The following is a 16,336-nucleotide window of genomic DNA, read 5'->3' as shown; positions in this document are numbered from 1 at the left end:
CAATGCATGGGGCGCGGGTTCGATCGCTGGTTGGGGAACTAAGATCCCACATGCTGCATGGTGCAGCCCCCCCCCAAAAATGCTAATGAGGCTGGGTATCTTTATTTTTTTAGGATTGACATTAATTGTTTAATTCAAGGGAATATCCATCTGCTAGTTCCTATCATTAAGAACATTGGATTTTCCACTACTTTATTCTTATTATGGACCATTTGTATTTCTTCTTTTGTGAGTTGAGGCTACTCTTTCATTATTTTACTTCTTTATTCAAAAAACCATAGTATCTTGATTTCCTATCTCTGATTTTCAAGGCCCTTCATAATTTGGCCATAACTTATTTTTCTAACTTAATACTGTCCAGTAGGAGTCATTCTACCCAATAAGGAATATTTTCTTATTCATATACCTCATTCTATTCGTTTTTTTCTTGGATTCATTCTTTTTAAGTAATGTTTTACATTTCTTTTCTGCCTATTCAAATCCTTCAGAATTCTTAAAGCCCATCTTGCGAGTCTCCCCAAATACTCTAGCCTTCATCCATTTCCTGTTATTTGAATTCCCACTGTACCAATTGTTTCTACAACTTGATTTAGTAGCAAATTATAGGCTACTTTGTTGTGTTATTTATCAAGCACCAAATGTGTTGAGTCCATGAATATATAGCTGGATGGAACACAGTCTCTGTCCTTGTGAAGTTTATTTATAGTGTAGTAATAATGTGTTTATTTCCATCTCTTTGCTTTATTGGTGAAATTGAACTTTTCATATACCTCTGTTATGTATGAAGTATGCACACATTTTAGATACACTATAGTTACATATCCCAAACTGGATTGTAAGAGCATTGAGTGTATAAACCATGTTTTATCTTCTCTATTCCTTACAACACTTAACTCATTTCTGAGCACATAGCCATTACTAAGTATATACTTGCTCTCTTAATGTAGTATCAAAAGTTGTAGGCTTGGAGTCACATACCTGGCCTCATATTACAGCTCAAGACCTTATGAACTAATTGTGTAACGTTTGTAAGTTACTTAGCCTCTGTAAGCTTGTTTCCTCATATGTTAAATATCTGCTTCATAAGGTTTTCATGAGTTAAATGACATATGGGTTAATCAGATAATGTATGTAAAGCATTTACAGAGTAGGTACTCATTAAAAGATATTTGTTATTATAATAACTTGTTTAACCTTTCAAGCTAGAAAGTGTTTCAGTAACCTTTATATCCCTAACTCCTTTCATCTAAGCAGTTACCAAATTCTGCTCAGTTTACTTCAACTATCTTGTCAATTTAGCCTCTCGTTTATGTTATGTTATGTTATGTTATGTAATGTTATGTTATGTTATGTTATTTTTTTGGTCGCACCACGTGGCTTGCAGGATCTTGGTTCTCTGACCAGGGATTGAACCGAGACCCATGGCAGTGAGAGCCCGAGTCCTAACCACTGGACACCTAGCCTCCTTGGTCTCTCCTTTAAATCCTCATTGTAACCCACAATAAGAAATACATTTTTTATTGTGACTTAGTATATGCTTTGTTTATTTGCTCATATCTGAAACAATGTTATGAAATAATATTGTTTTTGTATGTGATGCACTCTGATTTTTTTTTTGTTCTGTTCTATATTAAAAAAAAAAAACAAGCTGTTTCACAACAGTTTGAAACACATGACACATGATTTTTGGAGTCTGCAAAATTTGGACTACTCCTGAACTAGATTATGTTCAAGTGTAAATTTTCAGTGAAACAGAAAACAGAGATTATTTTAGAAAACAGAAAATAGAGCTTATTTTAGAAAACAGAGCTTAATCTGATTACACTTTGTTTCTTCTTCATTAGTTGTATATAGTTAGATTTACCTATTCTCTGTCGAAGGTGGGAGTGTTCCATTGTGCATATTCCAGGGCTGGTATAGAATGAGATTACTCAGTAATTGGGGCAGAGCTTCCCACCCTGGCAGAAATTTCTCAACCATTTCATATGTATGTTGTTCTTAGGACAGAAATTGACATACATGGACTTTAAAGTCATTAGTGTAATTCTCATAGAGGGAGGGATCTGAAAAAATTCCTTTTATTGTGGAAATTTTTTTAACATTTTAAAAAGTGGAAACAGTGATATAATGAATCTCCATTACATAAATTTAACTTCAGTAATATAACAACATTATGTCAATTCCAAGAGGAATTTTTAGCAAAGAACTTTTAAGGCACACACAATTCCCTTCCTTAATACAGACAAATGATCTGTTTTTCAGAAGAGAGGTATCAGCCTTAATGTACCTTGTGTTAGTAATCACAACCTGTTCATTTTGATACCTGCAAGAAGAATAAATATATGACACGAAGGAGCAGTGGTGGAGTGGAGCCAGCCAGAACATTAGACCCTGACCATCTTAACTTGCAATCTTTCAACAGCCATGTTTGCCAGTCTCCCCACCACCACTCAGTACCACCTACCTTGCTGACATTAGACTGACCTTTTAAAAATGACTTGGTGGGGGAATAGAAGCTCATTACATTTATCTTCTGTTTAAAACCTTCCCTACCTATAGAGTAAAATCCCAAACCATAGGTTTTCATTCATAATCTGGCTCCAGTCTACCTTTCTCTCCCACTCTCTTCATATTCAGCTTTTTTTTCTTAGAATACCCAATCCATTTTAAGATTTGTACTTTTCAATATCCAATTTAGATTTCTTCTTGTGGATGAGACCTTTTTAACTACCCAGAAAAAAATAGTAGTTCCTTTGTTTGTTTCTGTTTGTGTGTGTGTGTGTTTTGCCACTTAACTGAGTTGTATTTATTAAAGTTTGCTTCCCTCCCCACCCTCAATAAGACAGTGATCTTCTCCAAAGCAGAGGGTATAGCTTATTCTTTGTATCCTAACACTTCTTTGGTGCTCACAGCAATGAAACCTACTATGTGTTGAATGGATGTTCATACTTCTAGCATTTTAGAATCTAATTCCAACACAGGTTCTCTCCAGATGAGAGTTCATTAAAGTTTAGTTTTTCAGTTTGTTTTGTAGATTAAAAAGTTTTTTCTCCTCCCCTTGTTGGGGACTTTCATTAAAATTTCTAAAGAGAACCTAAGTGCTATAGCCTTTTCCTTAGGGGGAAGTATGCTTTGGTAAACTAAAATAGAGTATCCATCTTCAGTAATCCTCTAGTAAAGGTAAGTAAAATCTACTTTCAGTATTCTTAGTTTTTTGCTGTTGTTGAACATTGTGGTTTTGTGGGACTATGAAGCAAAATGGAGTGGAATAGATCTGTGCCTTATTGTTGCTTATAATAGCCTTGACCAATTTTTGATGTATTTCAGCTCATGGAATGCTGTGTAAATGCCCTGGTGACATCCTTTAAAGAGACTATCTTAGCAGAGTGCCAAGGCATGATCAAGAGAAATGAAACTGAAAGTAGGTAAAACATCACATAAAGTTCTCATACTCTTTTAAGAGGATATCTTTGAAGCACATCACTTTTAATAAATTGCTGTTAGATCATTCTTTTATACATAGGTATTTTTGTTATGGCAAACTGCATAAAGAAAATGATAAAAATATTTAGCATAGTTAGAAACACTGTAAAGAAAATCTTCTTTATAAACTTATATTTTAAGCATTTCTCCCCGTTATGTATCAGTATGTTTGTGTGCGTTCACATGCGAATTTCAATTTGTTCCCAAAAGTAGGACGCTACTTTTAAAGGCTAATTTAAATGGTAAACGTATGGTATAGGATAGAACTAGGTATTTTGACTTTTGTGTGGAACCTTGTGGCAAATATTTTTAAAAAGTAATAAAACACTCTATGTTGGTAATCTTCATCCCTCTCCCCCAAAATATCTTATAATTTAAGATTTCTGAAGTGTATTTTTTATTACTTAAATGTTATTTTTTTATTACTTAAATATGATAAAATTCTGTTTTGGGAGGTAACAAGTACATTAATACCAAAAAGCATACAGTAAAAATTACCCATATACTTACTACTCAGAGACAACCACTTTTAACATTTTGATGTATTACTCTCTAGATTTCATTGCATAAAATTGCAAGGTCCTATTTAATCTCTAGTTGTCTTTCAAGTACGTTTTTCAGTTCACTTAAGTCTTACGCTCTTCAGAAGTATTTTGGAGTAAAAGCAAGTTTCTCATTTGGCATAAATGAAATATTTGAATTTCTGTATGCCAAACTAAGTAGAGTTATGTCTGATCCAAGGTGGACTCACTTCAGAAGGATTTATTTAGTGGTAACCATTCTGTGAGGTAAGATTATTGTGAAGGTCAATTAAATGGGTTAATAGGAGAAAGTGCTTTTTGCAAACTGAAAAATTCTTTATGAATACAGTTGTATATTACCTTGTTACTCTGAACAATCTGAGGACATTATTTTACCCCTTAGTGATGTGACTGTGTATTGTGTGTTTAACATTGCATCTACTTTATGAAATGTAACTAATTTTCTGTGTAGACTTTTGTATTTCTTAGAATAAATATATTCCATTGCATTGAAGGTCAAATGACTCACCTTTTAAGAGGAGTTGGGTTTTGCAGTGTGTGATCACTTTAATTAGAGTTTCTTTTAAAAATAATTTTTGTCAGACTGATATGGTAGATCAGGAAGTTATAGTACTTAACGATAACAAGTCCTAAACTAGTCTGCACCCACAGAATACTATTAAAGCTATCAACTTCCAGCTAATATTTCCCCACACTCTTATTATCATAGGCATTCTAGATCCATGATACAAATCAAAGAGAAAGTCTGTTCTGATGGATGAAATGATTACATGGGTGTGTTCTATCGTTTCAGAATTACATTTGATGTTTTCATTAATGGACAAAGTTCCTAATGGGATAGAGCCAATGTTGAAAGACTTGGAGGAACATATCATCAGTGCAGGCCTGGCAGATATGGTAGCAGCTGCTGAAACTATTACTACTGTAAGTTCTCCTCAATGACAATGATAGATATATATCAAAGTTATTTTGTAAATGCAGGATAAGGTATTTAAAATCGGGTATTTTAAATTGATGGTAAAACAGTAATGCTGGAACACCTTTCTTAATAAGAAAAAAATATTTCAGAAAAGTTACCAAATTTTAAAGCTATAGTGTGTTATGAGAATTATGTTTATATTTTCTCATTTTTTGTATTTTATTTTTAAACTCAACTTAATATACAACACTTTATTTTTAGGACTCTGAGAAATATGTTGAGCAGTTACTTACACTGTTTAATAGATTTAGTAGACTTGTCAAAGAAGCTTTTCAAGATGATCCACGATTTCTTACTGCAAGAGACAAGGTATATATTCCTGTATGTTAACACTTGTCATAATTTAATTTTAATAAGAAACTTGCATCATGATGCTATTAAATTACAAACTAAAAAACCTAGCAACTCTGATTTTTCATCAGTGGAGGGCAACCATATTATATTTGGTTTCTTATATGCTTTTGTAAGCATTGGGTATGCTTGTGAACCAGAATTTAGCTAGAAAGTTGCTTTCTTAATTTTTCAAGAATGTCTTCCTGTTTTTGAATATTATTGATTATTGAATTCTTATTCATCCTTCCTTTAAGACTCAGCTCAAAGTATACTTCTCCTGGAATTTCCTTGATACTCTGCCTCCCCCCACATCCTATCCCAAGCAGAATTGATTTCTCTGTCCTGTTTCCTTTCATAGGGCTCTTGTGAGAGTTGTATCACATTTATTCTTGCTTTCCATACCTTCTTTCCCATCATTATAGTCTAGGATAATGATAATGAAACAGTATTATCCTTAGCGTCATTATCTTTTTATTATTTTAAAATAAATTTATTTATTTTATTATATTATTTATTTATTTAATTTTGGCTGCGTTGGGTCTTCATTGCTTCACGTGGGCTTTCTCTAGTTGCGGTGAGCGGGGGCTACTCTTCGTTGTGGTGCACTGGCTTCTCCTTGAGGTGGCTTCTCTTGTTGCGGAGCATGGGCTCTAGGTGTGCGGGCTTCAGTAGTTGTGGCGCGAGGGCTCAGTAGTTGTGGCTCACGGGCTATAGAGCACAGGCTCAGTAGTTGTGGTGCCCAGGCTTAGTTGCTCCGCGGCATGTGAGATCTTCCCAGAGCAGGGCTCGAACCCATGTTCCCTGCATTGGCAGGTGGATTCTTGACCACTGCACCACCAGGGAAGCCCCGTATCTTTTTAAATATCATAAACCTATCACTAGAATTACCATTAGTTTTTCCCCCTCTTCAACTACCTTTCCTTACTTCCCAAGTGAAATTATTTTCTAGACTCTAAAAACACAATCAACTTCCTCCAGTAGCATTTTTTAAAAATTACTGTCTACCTTTAGATAAATATTTGGGTAGAAAGAAAGGTAGATAGGTAGGTACCTAGGTAGATAAAGTAGGAAAAGGGTTAAGGGAGTATGGAGGTAATGAGATCATTTGAAATATTAAATTGAGTGGCCTGCAAAGGGCTTTATATGAGGTGACATTCAAATCAAGATTGAAGTTGATTAAGGAATATGTCATGTGGCTCTCTGAGGGAATAATACTCTAGTCTGAGGGGAGAGCAAATGCAGAGGCTCTAAGGCAGGATTATACCTGTCATGTTCCAGAACCAGAGAAGAAAGAGATCATTGTGGCCAGAGTGGATTGAGTGAGGGGGAGAATAGTAGGAAATCAGAGATAAGTAGTCAGAGATAACAGGAGGCCAGATCATGTAAGACTGAGCCATGGTAAGGAGTTTCATTTGTACTCTGAGTAGGATAGAAAGTCATAGAAATATCTTGAACCAAATGACAGGATCTGACTTACATTTTTATCAGGATCACCTGCCTGCTGCAAAAAGAATAGACTGAAGGGGGCAAGAGAGGAAGCAAGGAAATGGGTTAAGAATCGATTTAAGTAATTCAGTTAAGTAATGATGGAAGCTCTGCTCAGAACGATAGTAGGTGAAGGTAGTCAAAAGTGGTTGGATTTTGATTATATTGTAAAAATAGGCTATACAGGACTTGCTAATGGAATCAGATGTGGAATGTGATAGAAAGATATCAGTCAAGGATGACACTCAGATTTTTGTTCTGATCCATTAGAAGTATATGCTTGCTGAGATGAGGGAAGATGAAGACTTTGTGAGAAGCAGGTTTTGGGGAGATGGTTGAAGAGAGATTAGGAACTCAGTTCTGGACAAGTTAACTTTGAAATGCTTGTTAAACATCCATATGGCAACATCAAATCTGGAGCTTAAGGGAGGGGACGGGCCTGCAAAAATAAATCTGGGAGCTTCAGCATATAGATGGTTTTTAAAGCACTGACAGTGGCTATGATCTCCAGAGTAAGAGTGAAGATAGCAAAGAGAAGAGATCCAAGGACTGGTCTGGGGCATTTTAAAATTAGTTATCATAACGATAAGGAACCAGCCATCTTTCCTGAGGAGAGAGGCGAATGAGTGGAATGACCAGGAGAGTGCTGTGCTAGAAAACAAGTGGAAAAAGCACTTTCCAGGAGGAGGGCAGGATCTGCTGTTTTAAAATGCTGCTGATAGGTCAGATAAGATGGGGATTAACCATTGTCTTCAGCAACATGGAGGTTGACAAGAATGATTAGTTGGAGTAGTAGTGTGAAAGCCTGTTTAGAACAGTTTCAGATAAGAATGGTAGTAGAGAAATTAGCGACAGTGAGTTAGATAATTCTTCTAGGAGTTTAGCTTAGAGAGAGAGAAATATGGGGAAGTAGCTGAAGGTGGACAAAGCCAAGAGAGAGTTTTTAAGATTTAAAGAATAATATGTATGCATATTGAGGCTGTAGAAATAATGGAGGGGGGAAAAATTGATGATACAGGAGAAAAAGGAGGGAATTCTGATTACTTTGGTTTTCTCAGTGAATTAGGAAGCCACATCATCAGCTGAGAGTATGCATGGGAGAGGAAATACTGGAGGTTTGAAGAGAAAGGAAGTGGTATGAAAATGTTTTCTAGGAGAATGTGTGGACAAGAGAAAATGTTATGGTTGTCAGGCAGCATTAATACCTCACTTGAGAATAATGATAATCATGACATGAGAAAGAGCATGTTGAAATCATTGACTTGGCCAGATACATCATTAAAAATAAAAACTAATTTGTATTTTATGTATTTTTAGAATTATAATTATCTATTTTAAGTATTAAAAATAATGTTCGTATCTTATTTTATATTATTTGTAGGCATATAAAGCAGTTGTTAATGATGCTACCATATTTAAACTTGAATTACCTTTGAAGCAGAAAGGGTAAGTCTTTTAAATCATATGTTTAAAATTTTACCATTAAAATTCTTAAATTTTTTGGAGTGTATTATATGTTATTGGATATGCAAAGTGCCCTGTTTCCCTAATCCTGTCAGGTTTGTTTTTCATTTTTTTAACTTTTATGATTTTTGCCGCCTTTGATTATTAAAAATTCTGTCTTGATTTTAAATTTTATATTATCTCCTCTATGACCAAAGAATGTTGACCTTATTTTTTTGAGTAAAAAACGTTTTGTTCTTAATCTTTTTGAATCTCTTCTTGATTTTTCCCTCCTCGTTATTCACCAAAGTTATTTTATAACCTACAAAAGCATAGAATATGACTCTATTCACCATACTGATTTTAAGGGAAATCAATTTTAACGTAAATTTTTATATATTTTTTTTAGTTGATCTCTCATTGGTGAGATCTCAATCTCAAGTAAGATAGATTTATTTGTGCTACTATTACAGAAAATCTGAAAATGAAAAGTTAATGAAATATTAATTAATCTGAGCTAGTTATAGTATCTTCAGAGTTGTACTAAGTAGTGCTAAAGGTTAATTGGAAAAACTTCTTTCTTAATCTTAAATAAATTTTATACACAATGCTAAAATATTCAAAAATAGCATTTCTCAAGAAGGAAAAGTAATTGTTCAGGGCTTTGTTGTTTTTTTTTAAAAATCATTTTCATTTTGTATTTTTTTGAACCGTGTAAGTTATTTGAGTGCCATCACAGTGGAAGACACCTACCTGGGTCATACAGTTTTATTGGCATTGTTTAGAAGGGCATTTATTGTGTTCTCTTTATAAATATGAAACATATAACACCACATCTTGGAGATCTCTTCATGTGAATACATAAAGGTCTTACTTATTCTCCACTACTCCCAGCATTTTTTAATGAAAATATTCAAACTGAAGAGTAAAGTCACTCTGTTGCTTTATTTATATGTATATGTATCTTTATATGTATATTTATATATATATGTATATTTATTTATATGTATCTCCCTATACATCCATCAGTCAACTTTTAAATGCATTTCAAAAGAAGTTGCAAGCATCAGTAAACTTTGCTCCCTAAACACTTTAGCATGCAGTCATTAATTGAATTTTGTGTTTGTTTTGAGGTAAAATTTACCTACAGTCATATCCATAAATCATATCTTAGGTGTATAATTTTGTCAGATTTGACAAATGCCTACATCCCTATTAAGATACACAATATCTTCATCATCCTTGAGAATTACCTTATGTCCATTCCCAATCAGTTCCACCTCCTTCCAGAAGGCAACTATTGTTCTGATTATTTCAACATAGGTTAGTTTTGCCTGATCTAGGACTACATATAAATGGAATTCATACAATATGTACTTTTTGTGTACAGCTTTTTTCAACTCAGCATAGTGTTTTTAAGATTTATCCATGTTTTTTTGTATCACAGTGGTTTGCTTTCCAAAGTGGTTGTACTGTTTTACACTCCCACCAGCAAAGTATAAGAATACCACTTAATCCGTGTTCTCGCCAGTGTTTAGTGTTGTCATTTTAATTTTAGTCATTCTGGATGTATGTAGTATTATCTCAGTATAGTTTTGATTCCCATTTCCCTCATGTCTATTGATATTGAACACTTTTTTGGTATTTTTGGTACTCTTATTTTCTTTAAAAAGTGTTCAGATTTTTTGCCTGTTTTTTTTCTATTGGGTTGTTCCTTTTTAGTAGTGAGCTGTGAGTCCTTATATATTCTGTATGTAGGTCCTTTATAAGATATATGCTTTTCTTTTGTGGATTTTGCTTTCTATGTTTTGTCTAGGAAACCTTTGTCTACCTCTGACACTAGGACAAGATAACCTTCTGTTTTCTTCTAGAAGCTTTATAATTTTTAGCTTTCATATTTACATTTAAGAGCCACCTTAAATTGATATTTGCATATAGTGTAAGTTAGGGATTAACTTTCATTTTTTTCTTTTCTGTATGGATAGCAAGTGGTTTCATCACCATTTGTTGGAAATACTTCCCATTCCCTACTGGGTTGCTTTAGTGTCTTATGTGAAAAATCAAGTGACTTAAAAATATGTATGTTTTTCTGGACTTTCTATTCTATTCCACTGAATTAAATGGGTATCCTTTGGCCATTACAAACAGCCATGATTAATATAGTTCTGCAGTAAGTCTTTAAGTCAGCTGGTATAACTTTGTTCTTTTTTTTCCTTGAGTGCTTTTGGTATTCTGGTATTTTGCTAGTATATAAAAATATGGTTGATTTTTGTATATTGATCTTACCTCCTGTTACCTTATTAAAGTTATTAGTTCTAGTAGTTCTTTTTTAGATTTCTTGAGATTTTCTATGTAAAAAATCATGTAATCTTTGAATAAGGCAGCTTTATTTCTTCCTTTCTCATCTTTATACCAGTTATTTCTTTTTCTGGATTGATGCACTGGCTAGGATCATAAGTACAGTATTGAACAGAAGTAGTGAGAGTGGACATCCTTGCCTTTTTTGGCAAGCTTAGGGGAAAAGCCTTAATATTTTGTCATTAAGTACAAAGTTAGGTGAGGGTTTTTCATAGATGCCTTTAATTGGGTTTTTTTTAATTCCTAATTTGCTGAAAGTTTGATAATGAATGGGTGTTGACTTATTAAATGCTTTTTCTGTCTTAAAATGACCAGAAGGTTTTTCTTCCTTATTCTTTTGATGTGGTGAAATACATTGATTTGGGGGAGGGGTGTGGGGAGATAGAAGAGAGATTTATTTAAAGGAATTGGCTTATGTAATTGTGGGGGCTGGCAAATCCAAAGTTTGTAGGGCAGGCTAGCAGCCTGGAAATTCTTGGGCAGGAATTATTATACATCTTTGGGCAGAATTTCTTCTCAGAAAGAAACCTGAGGGAAACATCAGTTCTGCTTTTTAATTTTTATTTTATATTGGAGTATAGTTGATTTACAATGTTGTGTTAGTTTCAGGTGTACAGCAAAGTGATTAAGTTATACATATACATATATCCATTCTTTTTCAGACTTTTTTCCCATTTAGGTTATTACAGAATATTGAGTAGAGTTCCCTGTGCTATAGAGTGGGTCCTGTTGATTATTTATATATATGTATGTGTGTGTGTATATATATATATATATATATATATACACACCATATATATATGGTAGTGTGTATATGTTAATCCTAGACACCTGATTTATTCCCCCCCCCACACACATTTCCCCTTTCATAACCGTAAGTGTTTTTGAAGTCTGTGAGTCTCTTTGTTTTATAAATAAGTTTGATTAATTTTTTTTAGATTTCACATGTAAGTGATATCATATAATATTTGTCTGACTTACTTCACTTAATATGATAATTTCTAGGTCCATCCATGTTGCTGCAAATGGCATTATTTCATTCTTTGTTATGGCTGAGTAATATTCCATTGTATATATATACCACATCTTCTTTATCCATTCCTCTTTTGATGGACATTTAGGTTTCTTCCATGTCCTGGCTATTGTAAATAGTGCTGCAGTGAACATTGGGGTCCATGTATCTTTTCAAATTATGGTTTTCTCTGGACATATGCCCAAGAGTGGGATTGCTGGGTCATGTGGTAGCTCTATTTTTAGTTTTTCAAGGAGCCTCCATACTGTTCTCCATAGTGGTTGTATCAATTTACATTCCCACCAACAGTGCAAGAGGGTTCCCTTTTCTCCACACCCTCTCCAGTATTTATTGTTTGTAGACTTTTTGATGATGGCCATTCTGACTGGTGACATTGTATTTTTGATTTGCATTTCTCTAATAATTAGCAATGTTGAGCATTTTTTCATGTGTTTTTTGGCCATCTGTATGTCTTTTTTGGAGAAATGTCTGTTTAGATCTTCTGCCCATTTTTTGATTGGGTTGTTTGTTTTTTTTGATATTGAGCTTCATGAGCTGTTTGTATATTTTAGAGATTAATCCCTTGTCAAGTCACTTCATTTGCAAATATTTTCTCCCATTCTGTGGATTGTCTTTTCGTTTTGTTTATGGTTTCCTTTGCTATGTAAAAGTTTTTAAGTTTAATTAGGTCCCATTTGTTTATTTTTGTTTTTATTTTCATTACTCTAGAAGGTAGATCCAAAAAAGATATTGCTGCAATTTATGTCAAACAGTGTTCTGCCTGTGTTTTCCTCTAAGAGTTTTATAGTGTCCAGTCTTACATTTAGGTCTTTAATCCATTTGGAGTTTATTTTTGTGTATGGTGTTAGAGAGTGTTCTAATTTCATTTTTTTACATGTAGCTGTCCAGTTTTCCCAGCACCATTTATTGAAGAGACTGTCTTTCCTCCATTGTATATTCTTGCCTCCTTTGTCATAGATTAATTGACCATAGGTGCATGGGTTTATTTCTGGGCTTTCTATCCTGCTCCATGGATCTATATTTCTGTTTTCGTGCCAGTACCAGACTGTTTTGATGACTGTAGCTTTGTAATATAGTCTGAAGTCAGGGAGCCTGATTCCTTCAGTTCCGTTTTTCTTCTTCAGGATACATTGATTTTTTTTAAGAAAACATTTAACCAAGGTTGAATTCTTGGGATAAATTCTACTTGGTCGTGCTGTATTATTCTCTTTATATATTTCTGGATTTAATTTGCCAGTGTTTTGTTAAATATTTTTTGTCTATATTTGTGGATTTACCATTTTCTTTCTGGCCTTTGTGCCTTGTACAATTTTCATTTTTTTGATATTTGTCCTTTTCTGGTTTCAGGATTATGCTGGCTTCAAAAAGTATTGAGAGTTATTCCCTCCTTTTGTATGTTTTAAAAGAATTAGTTTAATTGACATTACTTCTTCCTTAAATGTTTGGTAGAATTCATTAGTAAAACCATTTGGGTCGGGAGTTTTCTCTGTGGGCAGGTACTGATCACAAGTTCGATTTCTTTAATAGATACAGGCTTTTCAAAATTTTAAATTTAATCTAGTTGTAGTTTTAGTGAAGTGGTGCTTTACAAGGAATCTTTTCTTCTCAGTTGTCGAAATAACGTACATATAGTTGTAAGTTTATTATCCTTTTCTCTTTGGAAATACATTAAAACTTTTTTTTCTGGAACCATTTGAGAGTAAGTTGCTCATTATTCCAAGTACACTAGTGTATATTTTCTACAAATATAATCACAATACAACTATCAAAGTCAGAAAATTGTCTTTGATGCATAATAACCATCTACTCCTCAGATCCCTTTAAATTTATTGATAATGTTGTATTTTTTATAGCAGAAGGATCCATCGCAGAATCATGTGTTGCATTTAGTTCTTATATTCCTATTTCTTTGGTGTGGAACTGTCTCTCTTCTGACTCTCATTATCTTGACATTTTGAAGATTACAGTCCAATTATTTTGTAGGATGTCCCTTAGTGTGAGTTAATCTGATGTTTTTTATGATTAGATTCAGGTTTGCATCTTTGGCAGAAGTGAAAGTTTATTATTCTCATTGAATCTTTTTTTTGGCCACGCCACATGGCTTGCTGGATCCTAGTTCTCTGACCAGGGATTGAACCTGGGCCCTCAGCAGTGATAGCATGGAGTCATAACCCCTGGACCACCAGGGACTTCCGTCATTGCATCTTATGTGAGGGAGGGTGCATGATTTTGATTTATCCCAGTACTGATTTAGTTTAGTTTGATTACCTAATTAAGTTGGTATATGCCAGACTTATCCACTCATTCTTTTTCTTTTTGTAATTAAGTATTTTTTGACAGGTACTTTAAAACTGTAAAGATCCCATCATTGCTCATTAAATTTTCAATTTGTACATTGATTTATCATCTCAGTATGAACTCATAGTTTACTATTTTTATTCAATGGGTTATAATTTACTTTTTTTTTTGGTGGGGGTGGTGGGTTGCTGTGCTGCATGGATTACAGGATCTCAGTTCCCTGACCAGGGATTGAACCCAGGCCACAGCAGTGAAACCACCAAATCCTAACCACTAGACCACCAGGGAACTCCCATAATTTACTTTTATTCTTTGTTTTGAGTTTTAGATTATCCTAGATTTCACTAATGGGAGCTGGTTTCTGGGTCCTTTTAAAGTAAATTCTTCTTTCTTTTTGGGATGTGAAGATTTCCAGATTCATTTTGTACTTTCCCTTGCCTTAGCCTCAGGGTTAGCCATTTTTTCACAGAGCTCTAGTTGCTTTTAGTGGACGTTGGTATTTAGTGGACAAAATCTGTTGCTAGGTGTATTAATTGCTATTGTGGTGTCACTGCTCCTAGAGCCTCTCAGTGGACAAGCTAAAGGTACACATATGCATTTGCAACTACAGTACCTGGCCTTGTTTCTTTGTGGATGCATTCCTCACCCTGCTGAGGCTCTGACTCCCCAGACTGGGCCACCCCCTACATGAATGCCTTCCTCATCCAACTGGAGCCTTAATGCCTCCCGTTGTACCTTCTCCTTGCATGGACACCCTCCTTACCTATTTGGTCTCTTCTCTCATACTCCATACATGGCCACTCCTTCATGTCAACACACCCCTTAACTGTTTGGTCTTTGATGCCTGGATGCTAGGCCTTTCTAGTGGCTCTGACACCTCATGCAAAGTTGCAGACCTGCAAGGATGGCTCTTTTACTCTGCTTGGGCTTTCATGTCCTTGGTTAAGTTTATTTCTAGGTATGTTTTTCTTTTGGATGTTATTATAAATGAAATTGTTTATATAATTTCCTTTTGGATTGTTCATTGCTGGCGTATGAAAACGCAACTGATTCTTGTGTGTTGATCTTGTACCCTGCAACTTTGCTAATAAATTCAGTCATTGGCTCTAGTAGCTTTTCTGTGGATTCTTTAATACTTTATATATAGAAGCTCATGACATCTGTGAATAGAGATACTTTTACTTCTTTCTTTCCAATTTGGATGTCTTTATTTTTCTTGCCTAATTGCTCTAACTAGAACTTCTAGCTCTAGATAGAACTTCTAGCACAGTGATGAACAGCAGTGGTGAATGTTGACATCCTTGTCTTATTCCTGATTAGTATGTTAGCTGTAGTTTTTTTCATAACTTCGTTATTCTTAATAGCAGCATGGTGTTATGTCTGGTACATATAGCATAGTTTATTTAATTGATCCTTTATTTCTACACTAAGTATTTTCTGATACTTTGCTATTACTAATAATAGTGCTCCAGTGAATAATATTGTACAGTTGCCATTTTATATGTTTCTACAGTCTAAATTCCCAGAAGTGGGGATTACTTTCTCTTTATTTTTTTTATTCTAAGGTGACCAGATCCTGTCTTTAGCTCCAGATTAAGTAGAAAATTTCTGTGGAATAAAATGAGTATTATTAGATGATTCAGGCAGCAGAACATGAGTGTTGTAGCTATTGGAGGTGGTAGAGGTAATGTTCTAGAAGAATAAAGCTGCTAGTATCATCCAGGTTATTTGGGAGAGTCACTTCTGAGGAGGAATATAGTAGTTCATGGTGAGCCAGTGCTTCCACTGAGAACAATCAGGGAAATCAGGTAAATTTAGGAAATAGTCATTTTAATATTATCAAAGAGCTACAGAAGCAACTAGAACAAAATAATGAAAGTTATAGAAATGAGAGAGAACCTTCAGAAGTTAGCTGATGCTTTGTAGCTGTGTTTCCCTGAAAAAAAGTAACTGAGAATCTAGGTTTCACTCAGGCTGAGCAGTACTGCTGGGGGACAGTAGAGCTTTTGGTGGTCACACAGGACTGGAATGACAAAACTCAACTAGGATCTCAAGTGAAAGCCCAGGAGGGACATTCCTTAGATTCAGTGGGTAACCAGAGGTAGACTGATTCTTACCAAAACTACAACCCATCCTTGAACCAAAATAGTTTGATTGGATTAAAGTGATCAGCCTCTGCCATAGCAGAACAAAGGGTGAACACACATTCTTAATGGAAGATAAACTAGTCTGGTGCCTCTGTGATTCTTTTTTTTTTTTTTTAATTGAAGTACAGTTAATTTACAATGTTCTGTTAATTTCAGGTATACAGCAAAGTGATTAAGTTATACATTTATATTTTTTTCAGATTCTTTTTTCCTGTAGGTTATTACAAAATATTGA

General features: G+C 34.4%; 1 protein-coding gene across 4 annotated transcripts in view; it reads left to right on the top strand.

The window, feature by feature from the left end:
* The window catches only part of CUL5 (cullin 5), a 129,172-nt gene that overhangs the window by 62,306 nt on the left and 50,530 nt on the right, over positions 1–16,336 (top strand). For all 4 annotated transcript variants that reach the window (XM_073808254.1, XM_073808255.1, XM_073808256.1 and 1 more), the window contains 4 exons: positions 3,328–3,421; positions 4,819–4,949; positions 5,206–5,313; positions 8,204–8,268. In XM_073808254.1, the coding sequence (XP_073664355.1) occupies positions 3,328–3,421; positions 4,819–4,949; positions 5,206–5,313; positions 8,204–8,268 (398 nt within the window). The remainder of the gene's footprint in view (positions 1–3,327; positions 3,422–4,818; positions 4,950–5,205; positions 5,314–8,203; positions 8,269–16,336) is intronic.

This window comes from Tursiops truncatus, chromosome 8, assembly GCF_011762595.2.
Source record: "Tursiops truncatus isolate mTurTru1 chromosome 8, mTurTru1.mat.Y, whole genome shotgun sequence".
Classification (NCBI taxonomy): domain Eukaryota; kingdom Metazoa; phylum Chordata; class Mammalia; order Artiodactyla; family Delphinidae; genus Tursiops; species Tursiops truncatus.
This window is presented reverse-complemented; position numbering and strand designations above follow the sequence as displayed.